This window comes from Theobroma cacao, chromosome 8 (genome assembly GCF_000208745.1).
Source record: "Theobroma cacao cultivar B97-61/B2 chromosome 8, Criollo_cocoa_genome_V2, whole genome shotgun sequence".
In the NCBI taxonomy this organism is placed as follows: Eukaryota; Viridiplantae; Streptophyta; class Magnoliopsida; order Malvales; family Malvaceae; genus Theobroma; species Theobroma cacao.
This window is the reverse complement of record NC_030857.1, coordinates 3437863-3455359: the sequence shown is the minus strand read 5'-3', so window position 1 is coordinate 3455359 and position 17497 is coordinate 3437863. Positions and strand designations below refer to the sequence as shown.

Sequence of the window (17497 nt, the reverse complement as noted above, 5' to 3'; positions counted from 1 at the left end):
ATTATAACTTACATCCCACATGTATATTTCTAAATCGTACACAAGCATTTATCTAGTAATAATTAACCAGGTTTGCTTTATGTAATGGTGATCAATCTGTTGCATTATTCAAAATTGTCACTAGCTATGCACACCCAAGCAATTTGGCTTTGGTCCTGCTTGGTACGTTTTTTTGCTCTTACATGCTAGACCATACTAATTTGGTAACTTGACTCGTTTCCAAAATCGTCCGCTGGTGAAGACTAGTGAGTAGCTCACATTAATAGAATAAGGACATCCTATTCGAATTTCCATCTTTCATGATACCTAGAGGAATTTTTAGGCCGTAATATCTTTTTCAGAAATCATTGTACATGGTTTTAATGGGAAGATAAAAGATCATTTTCTTCACTAGACGATCGCCTCTTCTTTCAACTCCTAATTTCCCACTTTCCCTTGATAATAACAGGTTTAAAAATTATCTCCAATCCCATCATTTGGGCAGCAACTAAAAATCACCTGTCCTGAAACTACCTAAGTAGGCACAACGTATATCACAGCATTGTGGGATGCCCTTTTCATTTCTTAATCGAATCCCTACTTAAGGTCACGATATCACCAAGTACAAAGCCTCTGCCAAGCAAAACTAAGCATCGCACAAACTAATCCTTTTAAAGTCCTAAGAAATAAATCACATATTTATAAACGGGGTAAAAGTATTCTGGCATTTTTTCCTAACAAATTGTACACAGATTTCAGCACTTATATCAACAATGAGAACCTTCAGAGTATCTAAAGTCAGCCTGAAAGCAGCAGCATGTGTTTTCCAGTCACTAGCTAATAACTGTACTTAGGATTCAATGTCAAGCCGGTTTCCTAATTATGGCAACTCACAATCTGCTATGTTGGACTCCATATAAACATCATAAATGTCGACCTGTACGAAGCACAAAGACATGAGAGAAACCAACTGGGTAAAGTGTCTAATACCCACATCCCCTTAAATTTATTGGAGCAAAGCCCATTGAAACCTTCTAATCAAAATTAGAAGGAATGCTGATTTCTGTATCTGAAGGATTAGCAAGCTCAACCAGAGGTTCCTGCAGATTACAAATATATTATGAGATATTCTATCAGTCTGAAAAACATCAAATTTGTAAAATCCTCATTGTGGAATTATTTGAAAAGATGTGAATGTGATCATATGTGTACCAATTAATAGTAAACTTTATTTGAAGTTGGACTAGAAAACAAAATGATTCAATTACTGATTAGAGTTATAAGAAGGCAGAACAATGTCTAAGCAAGACCATTGTGCTCTAGGAATTATAAAAACAAACTTTTTTAATTTCAAGAGAACTAGTTCTCCAAACAGAAATACTACAGTATTCTCTAAATAATTTGTAATGTTGTACCTGCTCATCATCATCTGCAGAGGGATGGACAATTCCCATAGATAAGGAGTTTGTAAGATCTTCTGCACTTTCATGCAAATCCTGCACCATGTGAAAACGCAAGTTACCAAGAAAGAGAATATATTACCTATTAGACTGGATCAATAATTTATTTCAATTCTGAGGATTGTTCTGCTGAATCTTGGTCAGTTGCTTCAATATGTAAATAAATATCCACCTAAAAGACAAAATATAAGATTTAGGACATTGTCTCTTCTCAGAACCTATGCCCCCTAAAGATCCTACCCAGCTGGGATGGCCCAATCATATACAAAAGGGAATCCAATAGATAACACCAACAGATAAAAGGGGTGGCAGATAAGAATTTGGCATTCAAGTCAATAATTATGGTGAAGTATCCACAATAAATAGATTAATAAATGAAGAAGAATGAAGACCATCAATAGTTCAAAATCACATTTACATGTTATCCAGAATGAGTTTCCAGGCACTACATTATGGATTCATTAGGAAAAATCTGGTGACTTTTCTCTTAAAGCATACTTTTTGTTCAAATAATTCCCTTTTATGTCCACATGACGTGCAGTACATGATACAATTTTTTTCATCTCAAAATAGAAACATGTGAATTCACGATAAGTTAGGATCCAAAAACATACTTCTTCATCGGGGTTGATAGAAGCATTATTGGATCCATCAGTGACATCCTTCGAAGGATTTCCCTGCATAAACTTCATATCATGTTAGAATGAATGAAACAAGTGACAACCTCAAAAGGCTTGATCATAATACATAGAGAAGAGTTTTATGTACATGTTCATCCTGGTTACCAGGGAAGTCCCCTTCCATAATTGAAGGCTTGACATCAATTGGTGTTTCCTGGATACCATTTATATAATACATTCAACCAATCTTGACCAAAGTAGCAGGTAATAAAAATAAATATTTGTAAAGTTGAAAATACTCCTGTGACACTTACAGGTTCAGTTTGGTCCATGGAAATATTCCTCCCTCCTTTACTGAGATCTCTCAGTGTCCCCTGTATAGTCAACAAAACAGTTATGGGAAATGATAAATCACTACAACAAAAGGATAGTTGAAAATTATTACCAACATTAGCAACATTCCAAAGACTATTCTGAGGCATACCTACACAAGATGATGCTTAATCAAGAAAACTATGGGGAAAAGCATGCTGTTTCAACTATCAAATACAAATAATAGGCCACAAAACTAACAAAATCATGCTTAGAATCAAACATCCTTAAGGAAAGCATCATTCAAAACTAAATTAAACAAACCTTATTTGCCCACATAAGCCCACAAGCGTTACATAAAGTCCTCGGACCAGCTGGACCTCGACGCATTGCTGGAGTATTATTTTCACTAACACCACAATGTTGACATCTCCGGACACTAAAACACATTTAAGATAGTATTCATTAAAAGGTTCTTCATGATAAACATTGCCAAATAACTTAATAGTGTGCAAGCTTGGAACTCACACAGTTTCTGGATGAGGTGTACCATCTTGAACGCCAGTTTGTGAAGAATCCCAGCTTGAAGTACTAGTACTTTCCTTTAAAGACGCAAACTGTCCATTTTTACGATGCATCCTGCCAGGATAAACAGAGAAGAAGATTACAACACCATTATCAGCTGCACTGCTACCACTGGAATATATGTTAAAAGAGTAGTAATACATTTAATACTAATATATATGGCTCCTCTCAATGACTCATTTCAACTCACTATTCTATTATTCTAATAAAAAAATAATCAGTACATTAAATTGTAAAATTGAAATAAACACCTAAACAAGGCACATCAAAGTCCCAGCCCTACTTTATGCCTGCCTCTTTCACGAGAGAGAACCATGAATACATGGAAGCTTTTTACATTAAAACTAAAACAAGACCAACTGTTCCCTCTATTAATCACACTTCCCACAAATGGCAACCTATAGTAAATTCCCATAGCCTTTACACTGCTCCCAAAATTTTTGAATAATTGATAGCTCTTCTCTCATTTCCATTTTTAACTTCCATATCAAAGGACAACCTCAATCCTGCCAGTTTCATAAGTTAAAAATGTTAAATTTCAAGATGATGCTGGTAGATATAAACAAAATAAGTGCGAAAAATTCATACCTCTGTGCAACCTCTTTCCGTACGGTATACCTAATTTTCTTGTCAAAACATCTCTCTTTCCTCTTCTCACGGAACCTAACCAAGGATGCGATTCGTCTTGAAAGATTTGAGCGCTTTGGAAGATCACCTACACCCTGCCCAATATCATATATGAAACAAAAACACAAAATACAGTAATTGAATATAATTACTCATAATTATTTTAACATCAGCAATACCCTGTTATTTTGATCAAAAGGTACTTCAATTGTTGGAACACCAGTGGGGATATCACGACCCCCAAGGAGTAACAGCACAGCTTGCACCTGTAGCATGCAATCCAACAAGCACATGTACTTTAGAAAAAAATGGAAGAAACTCTAAACCAGTAAATCCATTTAAAGAATACTATAGTAAAATAAATTACTTATTGCTTGAACAGTGAAAAGAAGCACGTAGACAGCAAAAACAAACAATTCCTCGAAAAGAAAAAAGGTGGCTAAAACTCTGATGCACAAAATCCATTAAAGGCTAACTATAGTAAAATAGTAAAAGATCAGTAACTTCACAGATGAAAATACAGATTAAACAAGAAAAAACATAATTACCGAATCAGATGTGGAGAATTTAATTGAAGTCCCACTTTCCAACTAAATATCAAAAGACAACTCTTACCTAGAGCAGGACAGCAAGGCATGGAATTGGATTGAAAATCAAAAGTATCATAAGTGATGATCAGCAAAGACAGTTTTTTGGTTTCCATAACGCAGTCTATAACTGTTCAATAAAGTTACTTTAACTAACTGCTAAAATATACATTAATTAAATCCGTCAAACAGATCCTAAGAAATGAATTAAGCCTCTGCAGTCCGCATAATAAACTTCATATTCAAGCATTTTTAGGGGGAAAAGGGCCACTTTATTGCTTCTCCAGCTAACATTCTCACGTCAAAAAATTACTTTAAATGAGAATAAAAAAGGAGAGGTTGGGGGGGGGAGGGGTGTAAATCCGAAATTCGAACTTACTTTGCAAAACAAATAGAATAGCAAATATATACATTTATATTATTGCCAAAATCAAACAAATATGTAAGTAATAATAAAGAGACATTATGTTTGAAAGCAAATATAAACCTTTTCAGGAGTAACAGCAGGGAATACGTAAACTTCTCCTTCAAAAGAGAGAGTAAGCTCGCTAGTTCTCGACGCCATAACAACGCCTCCACCACCGCCACCACTAACGCCGCCTACCACTCCTATTCCATGCTCCGCCACATTCACGGAGTTGACATTCGCGTCCTCCACGTCGTCCATGGCGTCATCTTCGTACTCTCCATCGTCGTCCTCGATCTGTATCGTCCCTTGGGCGTGCTCTTCAAACAGACGGGCCTGTAGGGGCTGTGGATTCGCAGCCGCCATATATAAACCACAAAAGGAACAACCAAAGGCCGCACCGTACCAACTGCACCGAAAATCGAAGCCCTGAGCTAGGGATTATCACCTGTTTCATTGACGAGCCATGGCTTCCGTCCGGTTACTGGTTAGACAAATTTTCTTTTATTATTTTTTTGTCTAAATTGTTTATTTTCTAAACCCTAACCCTAGACAGAGCTTTTCTCAGCTTGAATAAGAAGAAGCATCGAATTTGGAAGAACAAAAATGAAAGAAAAAAATTAAAAAAAAAAAAAATGAAAGGTTGAAAAGTACCCTAAATATAGCTAAAGATTTGCAGGGGCGTGAACCGTGTTTCCTTAGAGAGACTCAAATTGGAAATTCCTTCTCTCTCTCTCTCTCTTTTTTTCAAAAAAAAATCCTTTTTATTTTTTATTTTTTATAGAAACAGAATGTACCGTCTCGTCGGGAACTACTGTTTCCATTTTCCATATATAAAAGAAAAAAGAAAAAGGCTATTGAGATTGGGTGTTACGCGGGAGTACCGGTGCTAGGATATGTAGGGATAAAGTGGGGTCCAGCGGAGTTGATGGATCACATGGGTTTGTGGTGATGAATGATGGAAAAACTTTGTGAAGGTGGGCCCCAATGATGGTGGCAATTTGGGAATACGAATAAAAAAATCCAATGGGAATATAATTATGATTTTTTTTTTTTTGGAAAAGTAAGAGTCAGTGAGTAAGTATCATGATTATTTGCAATGAGGGGACTCAATTTGGTACTATTTCGATAATGTGATGACGTACCAACTTGGACATCGATAATAATAATATCGTTGGCCTAACTTTTATATAAAAAAAGGTTTTATTTTATTTTAATTCGTTTTTCTCTTACAAAATAAGAAGCAGTTTTATTGCTTCTAATAGTCATATCATGAAACACGAGTTGAAGTGTAATGTTTACACAAGCAACTCTTTTTACTGTTTTGGTAACGGTGACTTTTATTACCCATAAGTAGAATAGTTACGATAAGTCAATGCGTGACAAATCTGATGAGATACTATTTTCTTCTTATGGAAACATGACATGGTTAAATGAGATGTTCTAACATCTTACAGTAAAGAAAAAAATATTTAAATTCAGAAATTTGATAAAAGTAAATGGATGAAAAGTGAAGGCATCATTTATTCGTTAGCGTTGTGAACTGACACCTATGGAAATTAAGTTCGTAATAAAAACAGTGAGTTAACACTATTTGTAAGCTTGCCTTTCAAAAAAAACAAAAAGACTATTGGTAAGCTCCATTTGGCCAGATTAGTTTTGACCTCATTTGAGAAGATACGTCTAGTTTCTAAATTGGTAAAAAAGCTTTCCAGCTTTTGGGCAGTATAGATCTCGACATCCTACCAAACCCAATGCATCTGCTGCTTTAGATAAGGAATTTGTTCGCCTTTTTTGGGGGTGACAGTGGATGAGGAAATCTCGTGTACCGGAGACACTGCGAATCAAACTGACAGCACTTCCAAACCTCAAGAGGTCAACTATGGGAGAAGCAACAAGTAAGGAGGTCAAGACAAGGACAATACACTGCTGGAGGTCAACGAATAATCACATCAAACGACAGAATAAAACCAGCAGAACTACTACTACGTCTTCACATCAAGACATTCCATAGTTGATTGTCTGGTTGGCTGGCCGTGGCAGACGGTCGGCCTTGTTGCCTTCAAGTGGATAACTAAATGTAGTATCATAAAAATAACCAACAGTGATCCACCCCTTTATCCCTTTAGTCTCGTAAGGTAATCTTGCCAGGTTCACCTTCAGGAAAATGATATAGAACAGAACAAGGCACAAAATATAAACTCCAATTGATCTTATAAATTGATTATCCATCCTTTACATTAACTAATAGGCATTTGATTGAAATATAAAAGAGATTTAGATAGTCCATCCAGAGCAACAGTTCTTGGGAGGGGATAATATATTAGAGCATATGGCCAATGAAAATTACCCAAGGTAGATAGCTGAGAGCTTGAAGCTTCATGTGATACATCCGAAGTAAGTTTGTCTTAAAGAGATAAGTCACATGCAAAGCCACTAACTGAAGGAATAGGAGGAGATATAACCTCGTATATTGATAAAGCAACTATATTATCTGTACATATAAGACAAGTTTAAAAGAAATTACTAATAAAGACCTAGCTGACTCAATTGGCCATATTGGCACAGACGTTTTAGTGCTCGGCAATTAAAGCTGAGGCATCACCATTTGAGAAAGAAACTACATTGCTTTGCGTGGGGATAGCATTTCCACAATCTGAGTCATTTGCTTCACTTTCACCCTATATCAGAAAAAATATGCAAACCCACATTTATATTGCAGGAGTATAAGGGGATAAATTAGAACAGAGGTCAAGAAGCCCAGTAACAAGTTATACCTGCTCAACTGGAGTCTGGGAATGATCCTGCGTTTTCTTCGGAATATCCCTCAAAGTACCCTACATGAAGTTCAATCATAAAAACTCAAAAGAAGTAGCACACTGAATGCTCAGCAGAGGAGAAAGAAATGATAACATCAAAAACTCAAAGCAAATTTATAAGTAAATGTGCATAAAGAAACAGTGGATAAAGCTTAAAAGCAAGAATCAATACTGGAGAGGTAAACAATGGGTTTAGTGGGAGCAAAATGCATTCCCTGTCCCCACCACATTGGCAGACCTTCCCAACCTCCATCCCTGAATCAGAGAAACTGTCACCCCCACCTTAGACAGTGACAAAAGTTCTTATCCCTGCCCAATCCCCCAATAATCGATGAGAGCAAAATACTTTCTTGATAGAGAAATTTCTGTGTGCGTGTGTCGCTGAGAGAGAGAACGGTGTCAGCAATAGGAGAAGGCAGAGAAGTCTAGAAGAAGTAAAAACCTAGTGCAATCCTGTACGTACACAAGAGATTATATTATCTATTATATTATTGCATAATGCGCAGGGCAGAGACAGGAACCACATTCCCCATCCCCATCATGTGCTACCCAGTCAAGGATTGAACTGCATTCCTCATCCCCATCATTGTGTAAAATGTGTTTTTGTGCATATAGCAGAGACAGAGAGAGAAGGAAGGGGGGGTGGGGGCACTTGATTCCTATCAAAGGCTTGAGATCAATTAGGAAACACAGCCCAAGTAAATGAACTAAATATGAAAATTAGACACCAAATATGAAATGCAGGAGGTATCTTAAAGAGTATACCGATTAAGGTAAGTTGCAGAAGACTCACTGGATGCAGGATCTTAAGTTCAACACTATATGAGGTAGAAATCAGGGAATAGAGCTTAGTATTTGGGATATTAAACCTATATTCCTTGACAATAACTTTATAGAGTGAGATGCCATTAAAACCCTTTAATTGGAATATTAATTGCAATCAATCCCAATTAAAAAAAAATCTTTAAGGAGTAGTTAAAAGTGACTCGTACATCTAAAACTACCCAATGTTTGAAGAGAACAGTGATGGCGAATGTACCAACAGAATCATGTGGCATCAAATTTTCTCAATTGTAAATCAGAAACATGGACAAGAGAAGAAATGTGAACTATCAATCAAAGCAGAGGCACCAACCTTGTTTGCCCAAAAAAGTCCACAAGCATTGCATAGAGACCTTGGACCAGAAGGACCTCGTCGCATCATTGGGGTGGACTTTGAGCTAATGCCACAGTGTGTACACCTGAAAAAGGGTGAAAATGACATTATATAATAACTACAATTATATAATTTATTTGATATTCTACCAAAAAATTGTAAAAATTAGATAAATAAATAGAATACCCTTTAAAAGGGAGAAATGATAGATCTAGTGCACTATGTGTGAAGGTAAAAGAAAAAAACACATTTGCCAGATTTTCAAGGAAAGAAACTGCAGAGAATAACACTCAGGAAACTGATAGAAAACTCACGAAGTATCCGGTAGGTTATCATCCTGTCCTGAATCCTGAGAAGTACCCCAGCTGTAAGCTCCATCAGACTTCTTGGAAGATGTAAATTGGCCCTTATTACGCTGCATCCTGAGGCACTCATAGAAATCAGAAACATGAATTTACCAATACAGAACAAATAAAAAATTGTCAATAACAGTGCCTTCTGAGTTTTCTAGATTCCTTTTCAGTTAAATTAAATACCCTAAGATAAAAAATACGAATTCAATTTCCATGGACTCAATTATATATATATATATATTCTTAATTATACAGTTACTCAATCAGTTAAACTTTGCTAGAGATGTCAACTTTCCTAAAAGGATAAAAAGGCATCCTTTCCCATTTCTCCACGTGATGCTCCTATTACGCCGAGACCAGACAATTAAACTTTCAAGGAAAATATTAATCTTATCCATTGCTTATATTCTTTAATTTCTTTTCCCTTTTGTGAGACCCTTATTTGTAGCTTCATCAATTTCTTGCACATAAGAAGTATGTCTAACTGAAAACAGTTTAAAGAAACAGTGTCAGTTAAATTTGCTTGACTATAACAGTTTAAACCTTTTGTTTCCAGTTTAGAATAAACTTCCCTGATCACCAATAATTTTTAGTAAATTGAAATTGCTTTATCACACAGCATCCTCACTCTAGATCATGAAATTACAAATATGAGTTTATATAGATTGCCCAATTGAACATTAAATTCCAAACTAGTTCTTTTTATCGTAATGGCTTCCTCTCATTAAATAAGCAGTGGATGAACTTATAATCGGTTTTTAAGACATAAGGGACTTGAATAGACATACCAGATTACTACTTCCTGTAGATATTATGCTCATCAAATTTTGTTGATTGTGTTTGACAATTTAGGTGCAAAATGGACAATTCTGAGGTCAGTCACAAGCAAGAAGAACATCCATGCATTAATAATGACACTCAAGAATACTAAAGAGTTAGAGAAAAAACATCCTTAGACGGTTTGATGTTCTAAGGTATATTTCCTTGTTACGTTGTAACACCTGATTCGTAAATCTATAAGCACTATTTTACCACAATCTCCCTCCAATTTTGCTAAAAACTTTAGGGTAGAATACAATATTTCATATGAACAAGATTCCTTAACAGTGAATACAACTTAATAAAGGTTATCCATCCTGGCTATACAAGTATGACACGATGATTATTTATCACCCTTAAAAATTTGATGATAATTTATTTTTATCGTCTCCCAACACTGAATGTGTTGTGTCACTCTTTATAAAGATCCTTGCATTGTTGATTAACATAGCATGCAGAAAAACAGTGAACTAATCTAATGCTAACGATGTATGCAGTAACAATAAATTAAAAAAAGCAACTAAAGAAAATGATTAAAATACAAGGATCTGTGCACTACTAGCATATGAAAAATAACAACATAGCTTGCATAACTACAAAATGTTATGATAAAAATCATTCACTTTGGCCATTTGGTAGAGCCAACATATCCCTCATAGTTTTAAACCACACCCTCCTCAAAATCCTAATGCTCAATAATTCCTCAAACCACTGAAGCCCATTGTTACTATACTACTACTAGTTTCCAACCTAAGTTGTTAGCATCAAATTGCAAAAACAATAAAAGCAACTGTTCTAGTTATTTTAGCAAGTGCAGCTAGCTAAACTAACTGCATTTCGAGGAAGGAAAATACACACCTAAGAGCAACTTCTTGGCGAACACTATATCTGACTTTCTTATCAAAGCACCGCTCTTTTCTCTTCTGACGGAACCTATCTAAAGATGCTGCCCTGTGCGGTTGATTAGATCGACTTGGAAAGTCCAAAACACCCTAGACAGATAAAAAAGAAGATAAACTAAAAACAAAAAAACCCAATTTAATCTCTCGATTCAACAAATTAAGAAAATTACCCTCTGGTTCTGAGATGACATTTCAACACCATGGGGACCTGAAGCCAGTTCACATCCACCCAGCAGCAATAACACCGCGTGAAACTGCAAAAATTCGATTCAAAATGAAAATCTTTACAATGTGCATTTCAATGGGAAAAAATATAGAAACGAGAAAGATGAAAAGTATGATATTGAAGTTGCATTTTGCTTTGAAAACTTAAAATAAGTGGATACGAAGTCATATCTCTCTCCAATTTAACCATCAATTTTGGTTCTTCAAAAATCAAACATGTCCACAAACCCTAATTGGCTTAATTGAAGAATTTTTTTTTTTTTTAAAAAGACGATACCTTGTCAGGAGTAATAGCATCGAATACATAGACCTGGCCGCGAAACGAGAGGGTAAGTTGGCTGGCGCCATCGACTCGCTGAACCGCGGCCAAGTCAGAGGCGGAAGCAACGGCGGCAGAGACGTAGATGGGATCGTTGGCAACGTCCTCGACTCCGACGCCGTCTTCGAGGGGGTGAGCGTCGTAACTTACGCTGTGGTGGTTATCGGCGGAGGCGGAGGCAGAGACGTCATCATCGACGTCGGCGCCGGAGCCCACGATCTGGGCGGGGATGTTCATGGGCTGAGACTGTCCGTACATTGAGTAAATTGGGGATTTTGAAGCATTACAGTGAAACAGAGGGGAAAAGAAACAAAATAAAGAAAGTGAGAGGGCAGAACCTAACTAATTAATGACAAGTAAAAGAGTGCCAAAAAAAAAAGTTCTTGTTTTTTTGGTCTTGGGGAGAGTTTTAAAGGGGAATGGAATCTATGCCTGAGAAAAAGAAAGAAAGTGTTGGAGCCGAGGAGTGTGTTTTTTCTGAGAGAGAGGCCAGAGAGTGAGGGACAGCTCAGGACAGGACGGAATGGGTGAGATTAAAATAACACCCATATATTGATTTATTTACGATTATATTGCCCTCATTCAGGCCTAGGCCCATACTTTGATTTTTTTTTTTTCTGTGGATTTTTAATGGGCTTGGTCCTTCCTAAAATCCAAGCCCAACCTTCTTTTATCAATATTTTAAATGTAGCAATTTGTAAGGTCGTTGTGGGCCTGACCTAGCAAGGTAAGCTTATAAGCGACCAGATCCAAGAAGGAAATTGACATGTCAATATCAACCTTACAACTCAGTGATTATAGCAAGAAGAATTGGTTTTGAACTAGTCTTTTTTTATTCCTTGTAATTTAAAATAGTAGATTTAAGTAGGAAGCGAACCCCAACTTGACATCTTAGCTTATTAGTTGAAGTTTGCAGCCGCCATTTTAATCTATTACTAATTACAATGGCATTATCTGTGATAACGTCATAAAGACCCCTATATGTAATGCCAAGATTCCGTAGCTTTTGATGTTTGAACAGCCCACCTATGCCTGGACTTAATTTTTCTTTTGGATGCAAATTCAAGGTTTTTATTTCTTTTTTAATATATTGCTAGTTAAGATGTTCAAAGCTCAAACCTTGGCCAAGCTTTCGGTAATGGTCTTCAATGGAGAACAGCAAAGTTCTGCACATAGTGATGTTCCCATGGCTTGCAATGGGACATTTCATTCCCTTCTTTCGTCTTTCCAAGCTCTTAGCCCAAAGGGGTCACAGAATCTCCTTCGTATCAACCCCAAGAAACCTCTCTAAACTTCCCAAAATACCATCAAACCTCTCATCTAAAATTACCCTCGTATCCTTCCCTTTGCCTGAAGTACCCAACTTACCATCCCTAGCTGAATCCTCCATGGACATTACTCATAACCAGCAGCAACCACTCAAGCACGCCTTTGATCTGCTACAACCGCTTCTAACTTCTTTCCTCGAATCCTCAAAACCTGATTGGATCATTTATGACTATGCTTCTCATTGGCTTCCGTCAGTAGCAGCGCAGCTAGGTGTCTCACGCGCCTTCTTTGCTGTCTTCACAGCTGCATGTTTATCCTTCCTCGGTCCACCTTCAGCGTTGATTAACGGTGGAGATGGTGCAAGATCAACGGCTGACGACTTCACAAAAGTCCCCAAGTGGGTCCCTTTTGAATCCAACCTGGCTTACCGTTTGCATGAAATTACCAAATACGTCGAGAGAACGGATGAGGATACATTTGGACCACCTGACACGGTCCGGTTCGGTGTTACGATTCAAGAGAGTGATGTTGTTGTTATCAGAAGTTCTGATGAGTTTGAACCGGACTGGTTCAATCTTTTACGTCAGCTTTTTGAAAAACCGGTAACACCGGTTGGTTTTTTGCCGCCAATACTGGAAGAAGATGAGATTCAGAAAGATGAAAAATGGGTTGTTGTTAAAGAATGGTTGGATAAACAGAGAGTAAACTCAGTAGTATATGTTGCGCTGGGGACTGAGGTTCATTTGAGTAAAGAAGAACTCAGTGATTTGGCGATGGGGTTGGAGAAGTCAGGCTTACCTTTCTTTTGGGTGTTAAAGAAGTCGCCCGGGTCATCTCAGTCAGAGTTGGACATGTTACCAGATGGACTTGAGGAGCGAGTCAAGGGACGCGGGTTTGTTCACTTGGGGTGGGTTCCACAAGTGAAGATACTGAGTCACGAGTCCATCGGGGGATTCTTAACTCACTGTGGTTGGAACTCGGTTATAGAGGCACTAGGGTTGGGACGGGTTTTGATCATGTTTCCGGTGTTGAATGACCAAGGGCTAAATGCCAGGCTATTGCACGAAAGAAAAGTCGGCGTAGAGATACCAAGGAATGAGATAGATGGATCGTTTACAAGTGATGAGGTGGCGGAGTCAGTGAGGTTGGCGGTGGTGGAGGAATCGGGCCAGTCGTTGAGAGAAACAGTACAAGCAATAAAGAGTTACTTTGGTGACAAGGGCAGGAACGACGGTTACGTCGATAAATTTGTTCGTCAACTAGAGGAGAACAGGAAGTGAGGAGGTTCAAGGCTTTTATGAATAAAATCATAAAGAAATTACAAGAATGTACGGTATTGTACCAAGTAATTATTAATCTTTACTGACCAAGGATGATGCTTGGAAAGAATAATAATTTCCATTCACTATAGAATCAGGCATGGTAGCCCATCTGTACAATGTATGGTTAAGACTTGACATTTTGCTATTTTGAAAAACAAAACTATGAGCCGTCTGAGATGCTGCTATTGGTAATACAAAAAGAATGGAAACCTAACCTAACCTAGAAAGAGATTATTGTACATATATATGTTAATATCCAGATTTCTGTCTCACCTCCTTGTTATGAACTAAAAGAAAATTGAATAGCTAAAAAGAAGCATCTCATCTTCAACAGCATTCTGAAAGATCTGCCCATCCCATAATGTTACAGAAGGGTCTGAATCATTTATGTTGGATACAATGCTCAGATGATGTTGAAAGATTCAATAGCATGCATGCTTCATCTTCATGGGCTAAACATATAGATGAAATATGGCTCCAATATCACTTTAGGCCAAATGGAGGAATGACTATAGTTTTCATTCGCATTCTGTACAAAAAGGAAAACAAACGAAAAAAAGATGAGAATGGAATACAGTAATGATCACTTGAATTTGTTTCTGCCATATCTTGAATGCATATAATGATACAGTAATAATATGAACATAGATTACTATCAGGTACGCTTTCCAACAATATGGTGGTATATGCAAATTTAAAATATTTATTCTGTAAAACATTTAGGAGTTAAACCAATATCTAATCATATAGGCCAAAAAAAATAAAAAACCAACAGACAACTTTCGTACAGCTCTAGAATGTGGAGGCAAGCATTACAAGACCAACACAGGCCACAGCAACCACATTAAGCAGCTTTGATCTTATATGCTGGGAATGACCTTCACTACATGCATGTAGTTAATTACCCTTCTAAAGAATGAAAGCTCTGCACTGAATTAACATTACATTATAATGAACATATGCAGAATGATATGGCTAAAAGTAAATATTAGTGAGCAGCATACCTGAGATCAGTGTCACCAATCAGGCGCTTGTTGTCCAAAACGGTCATTACCATCCTGAATCATAGCTTAACCAGTTATAGTCACTTTGGTTTTAGGATTCCGGGGAAGGCTAGCTTTGCCTAGTTGAGGATTTTCTATAGAATACACGAGAAGACTTCCATCTTTTGTTCCGGCCAAGAAGCATTCTTCTGGAGTCACAGTTAGGGATGTTATTATCTTCCCTACTCCATTATATCTTTTCACAACCTCAAGTGTGTTCATAGAGCGAACAACAATCTGTCCTTGATCACCAGCACAAACCAAAAACTCACCACACCCACTGAGTTCAACACAGTTAAGGCGCCCATTGGATTCGGAAGAGGCAAGATGTTTTCCATTAATAGAATAGAGGTGTAAACTGAGATCACCATCAGCATAAAGTACAATCAATCCATGCCGAGAAGCAACAAGTTTTGACAATGCGCTGCCGGATGGATGTTGTAAAGATCTTACATATCTTCCATCTCGCAAGGTATGGAAAACACAAGTTCCATCTTTTGACCCACTAATAACTACGTCAAGCTCCACACTAACATACAAGCATGTAATTATATCATCATGACCACACAGAATATGAAAGGGAGTTTCAGCAATGATACAGTCTTTACGGGGAACTTCTGTCTGCAAGTTTCGAACTCTCTTTTCAGGGACTCTGACGCGAAGAACTTCCCACACCATGACCGTAGTGTCGTAACTTCCAGTAGCAAGAATGCTTCCATCAGCTGTAACTGCAGTAGGTTATCAATCATCAATGAGACAACAAACACTCCAAGAAGCACTTACACAAACCGATAATTCATAACATAACATTTAGCAGATGCAGATCGTCCTCATCTAGACTCAAACATAATGATGCAATTCACAATTTATTTGCATGGATATTTCACTTTCGTTCCTTCTATTTATCAATACGATCTGAAGCTTTGAACAACAGCACCATCTTACCTATCACTACTTGAATTTATTCATATCTCAATATTGCTATTGTGACCCACTACTACGAAGAAACATCGACAGCGAGAAAAGAAATGCTAACTTCAAGCAGATGACAAAAACCATTAGGAACTTGAGATCATAATTTCAAAGAACTTTACATAAATTATTCACACAACAGATAATTCCACAAATGCAACATGGTGAACTTTAAAGAGTTCACTAGTAAAAGATTTGAAAAAGGTCTGAAATGACTAAAGGAATACCAGCTGAGCTTTGAACAAAATAAAATCCAGCTTCATATTTCCTTTTTCAGCAGATTTACAGCATTCCTTTAAAAGAAAAATACCTGCAACACAGCTGACAACATCTTTGTGCTGCCGAATGCTCTGCACCATTCTTCCATCACTCAAAGAAATGACTTGGAAGCTGTTTTCCCAATTGCCACATGAGATTAAAAAGTTCTCAGATGGTGTTTGCATTGTCGCAAAGCATTGTGCTCCAAGTTCAACACTTTCTGCCAGAGGACTCCCAATTTTTCGAGGGGAAAGAATATCAGAACCAACTCCAAAGAAAGGATCCTGCAAAGTTTTCTAAACTAGCTTAAAAAAATTACATCTAAGAAGCATAAAAAGGTAATTTACATCCTAGTGATTTAAGTTATAAAACTAATAATAATATGATTAAGAACTAACCTGAGAACCTGAAAAGGTGAAATTTCCACCAGATTGGAGTTGGGTTGTTAACCACATCTTAACAGACAAAGTAAGCCCCTGGTTCACGATGACAATGTTCAAGTCCAGTAATCCAACATACAACACAGCTGATGGGGGATAGCTCATACAAGAAACAACAGATGTCAAATTAATAGAAGCGGGTGCAAAATACAATGGATGAGCAATTGGGATTGGAGGCCCTCTTCTTGGGTGTCTTTTTCGGAAAATCTGGATTGGCGTCTGGCCAAAATTTGCAATTTGATCTTCAATTGCAGATCTCTGCAGCTCATCATCCATAGTGTCCAGATCAACAGCACCTTCATAAGTTAAATAATAGAAGATATTTGCAGCCTGCAACCGAGTTTATTTTAACTGAGATCAGTTTGAAGGAAAAACAAATAAAAAAGAAAATCAAGATTTGGTTGTAGAAAGATGTTCTTTCCAGAGAATACCTCCACTGCTGGTTTCCCACGCTGCTTGTAACCAAATACCAAATCAATCCAGTGATGCAGATTTGAGCTAACATACTCACTTTCAAGGGCCTCTCTGTTTTTACTTATGAACAATTCAGGTGAACCCTACAAAAAAAAAAACAAGTGTTATTTAGGGTTAAACTAAATGTTTAAGTAAAATACAATATCAACTAAAATTGACAAGGGTACTTTAGCTAGCAAGTCAAGGACTCAAGGGGAAAAGTGGATAAGAAAGAAGTCTTAAAAGTGCAAGTCTTGTTCACACAAAGTCCCATCCAGATTAAGGAGCTTAACTCCTAGAAAGTTTACCCCTCATGGAACTGGGATAACATAAGGCATATTTTTTGCACCAAAATCCTTCCCTTCTTTGGCACACCATGTTGTGATAGACATTCAACCCTGTAGGGTCACAGAATAAACTATAAACTATGTTGCAGTCCAAAAAAATTCTATCTTCCCCAAGGATTTTCATTCATTTGCTTCTGCACTATTCTATCTAAAACAATACAAGCCTTTTTTTTCCCCTTCATTTTCCAACAATCTTTATCTGTCCAGTTAGTAAATGAGCTGCA

The 17497-nt window shown here is 37.2% G+C and overlaps 4 protein-coding genes across 11 annotated transcripts in view; 1 reads left to right on the top strand and 3 right to left on the bottom strand.

The window, feature by feature from the left end:
* Positions 532-5343, bottom strand: LOC18591826 (GATA transcription factor 24). Of its 8 annotated transcripts, XM_018125699.1 has the most exons (12): positions 5231-5342; positions 4658-5060; positions 3763-3849; positions 3545-3678; positions 2900-3010; positions 2696-2810; positions 2505-2543; positions 2374-2433; positions 2208-2273; positions 2054-2125; positions 1395-1475; positions 532-1079 (listed from the first exon to the last, which is right to left on the bottom strand). In XM_018125699.1, exons 2-12 carry the CDS (start codon positions 4940-4942, stop codon positions 1014-1016), a joined length of 1116 nt encoding a protein of 371 aa, XP_017981188.1. In that variant the 5' UTR covers positions 4943-5060; positions 5231-5342; the 3' UTR covers positions 532-1013. The 8 variants fall into 8 exon arrangements, 5 of the variants coding, with proteins under 5 accessions (XP_017981188.1, XP_017981187.1, XP_017981189.1 ...); XR_001929043.1 differs by having other exon boundaries at positions 1395-1611; positions 4658-5343; XR_001929044.1 differs by having other exon boundaries at positions 1395-1611; positions 2054-2116; positions 4658-5343.
* Positions 6944-11693, bottom strand: LOC18591825 (GATA transcription factor 25). Its single transcript, XM_007018197.2, has 7 exons — positions 11128-11693; positions 10796-10879; positions 10582-10715; positions 8866-8973; positions 8531-8636; positions 7354-7413; positions 6944-7257 (listed from the first exon to the last, which is right to left on the bottom strand). The coding sequence occupies exons 1-7, from the start codon at positions 11425-11427 to the stop codon at positions 7150-7152; spliced, it is 900 nt and encodes a 299-aa protein (XP_007018259.2). The 5' UTR covers positions 11428-11693; the 3' UTR covers positions 6944-7149.
* On the top strand, positions 12001-14241 carry LOC18591824 (UDP-glycosyltransferase 91C1). Its single transcript, XM_007018196.2, has one exon. The coding sequence runs from the start codon at positions 12318-12320 to the stop codon at positions 13716-13718; it is 1401 nt and encodes a 466-aa protein (XP_007018258.2). The 5' UTR covers positions 12001-12317; the 3' UTR covers positions 13719-14241.
* The window catches only part of LOC18591822 (BEACH domain-containing protein B), a 27237-nt gene continuing 23554 nt past the window's right edge, over positions 13815-17497 (bottom strand). Inside the window, exons 37-41 of the mRNA XM_007018191.2 lie at positions 16905-17030; positions 16432-16803; positions 16086-16317; positions 14765-15531; positions 13815-14289 (exon numbers count right to left, since the gene is read on the bottom strand). Of these exons, the coding sequence (XP_007018253.2) occupies positions 14831-15531; positions 16086-16317; positions 16432-16803; positions 16905-17030 (1431 nt within the window). The 3' untranslated portion in view covers positions 13815-14289; positions 14765-14830. The remainder of the gene's footprint in view (positions 14290-14764; positions 15532-16085; positions 16318-16431; positions 16804-16904; positions 17031-17497) is intronic.

What these genes read in the sequence shown, in the direction of transcription:
- LOC18591825 (XM_007018197.2), bottom strand. Translation starts at nt 11,427, where the DNA reads ATGTACGGACAGTCTCAGCCCATGAACATCCCCGCCCAGATCGTGGGC. An exon ending in GACTTTTTTGGGCAAACAAG is followed by an intron (nt 7,414 to 8,530) that starts GTTGGTGCCTCT and finishes AACTTCATGTAG; the next exon opens with GGTACTTTGAGGGATATTCC. An exon ending in CCCAGACTCCAGTTGAGCAG is followed by an intron (nt 7,258 to 7,353) that starts GTATAACTTGTT and finishes TTTCTGATATAG; the next exon opens with GGTGAAAGTGAAGCAAATGA.
- LOC18591824 (XM_007018196.2), top strand. Translation starts at nt 12,318, where the DNA reads ATGGAGAACAGCAAAGTTCTGCACATAGTGATGTTCCCATGGCTTGCA.
- LOC18591826 (XM_018125698.1), bottom strand. Translation starts at nt 4,942, where the DNA reads ATGGCGGCTGCGAATCCACAGCCCCTACAGGCCCGTCTGTTTGAAGAG. An exon ending in GGCTTATGTGGGCAAATAAG is followed by an intron (nt 2,544 to 2,695) that starts GTTTGTTTAATT and finishes CATCTTGTGTAG; the next exon opens with GTATGCCTCAGAATAGTCTT. An exon ending in CTGGTAACCAGGATGAACAT is followed by an intron (nt 2,126 to 2,207) that starts GTACATAAAACT and finishes CATGATATGAAG; the next exon opens with TTTATGCAGGGAAATCCTTC.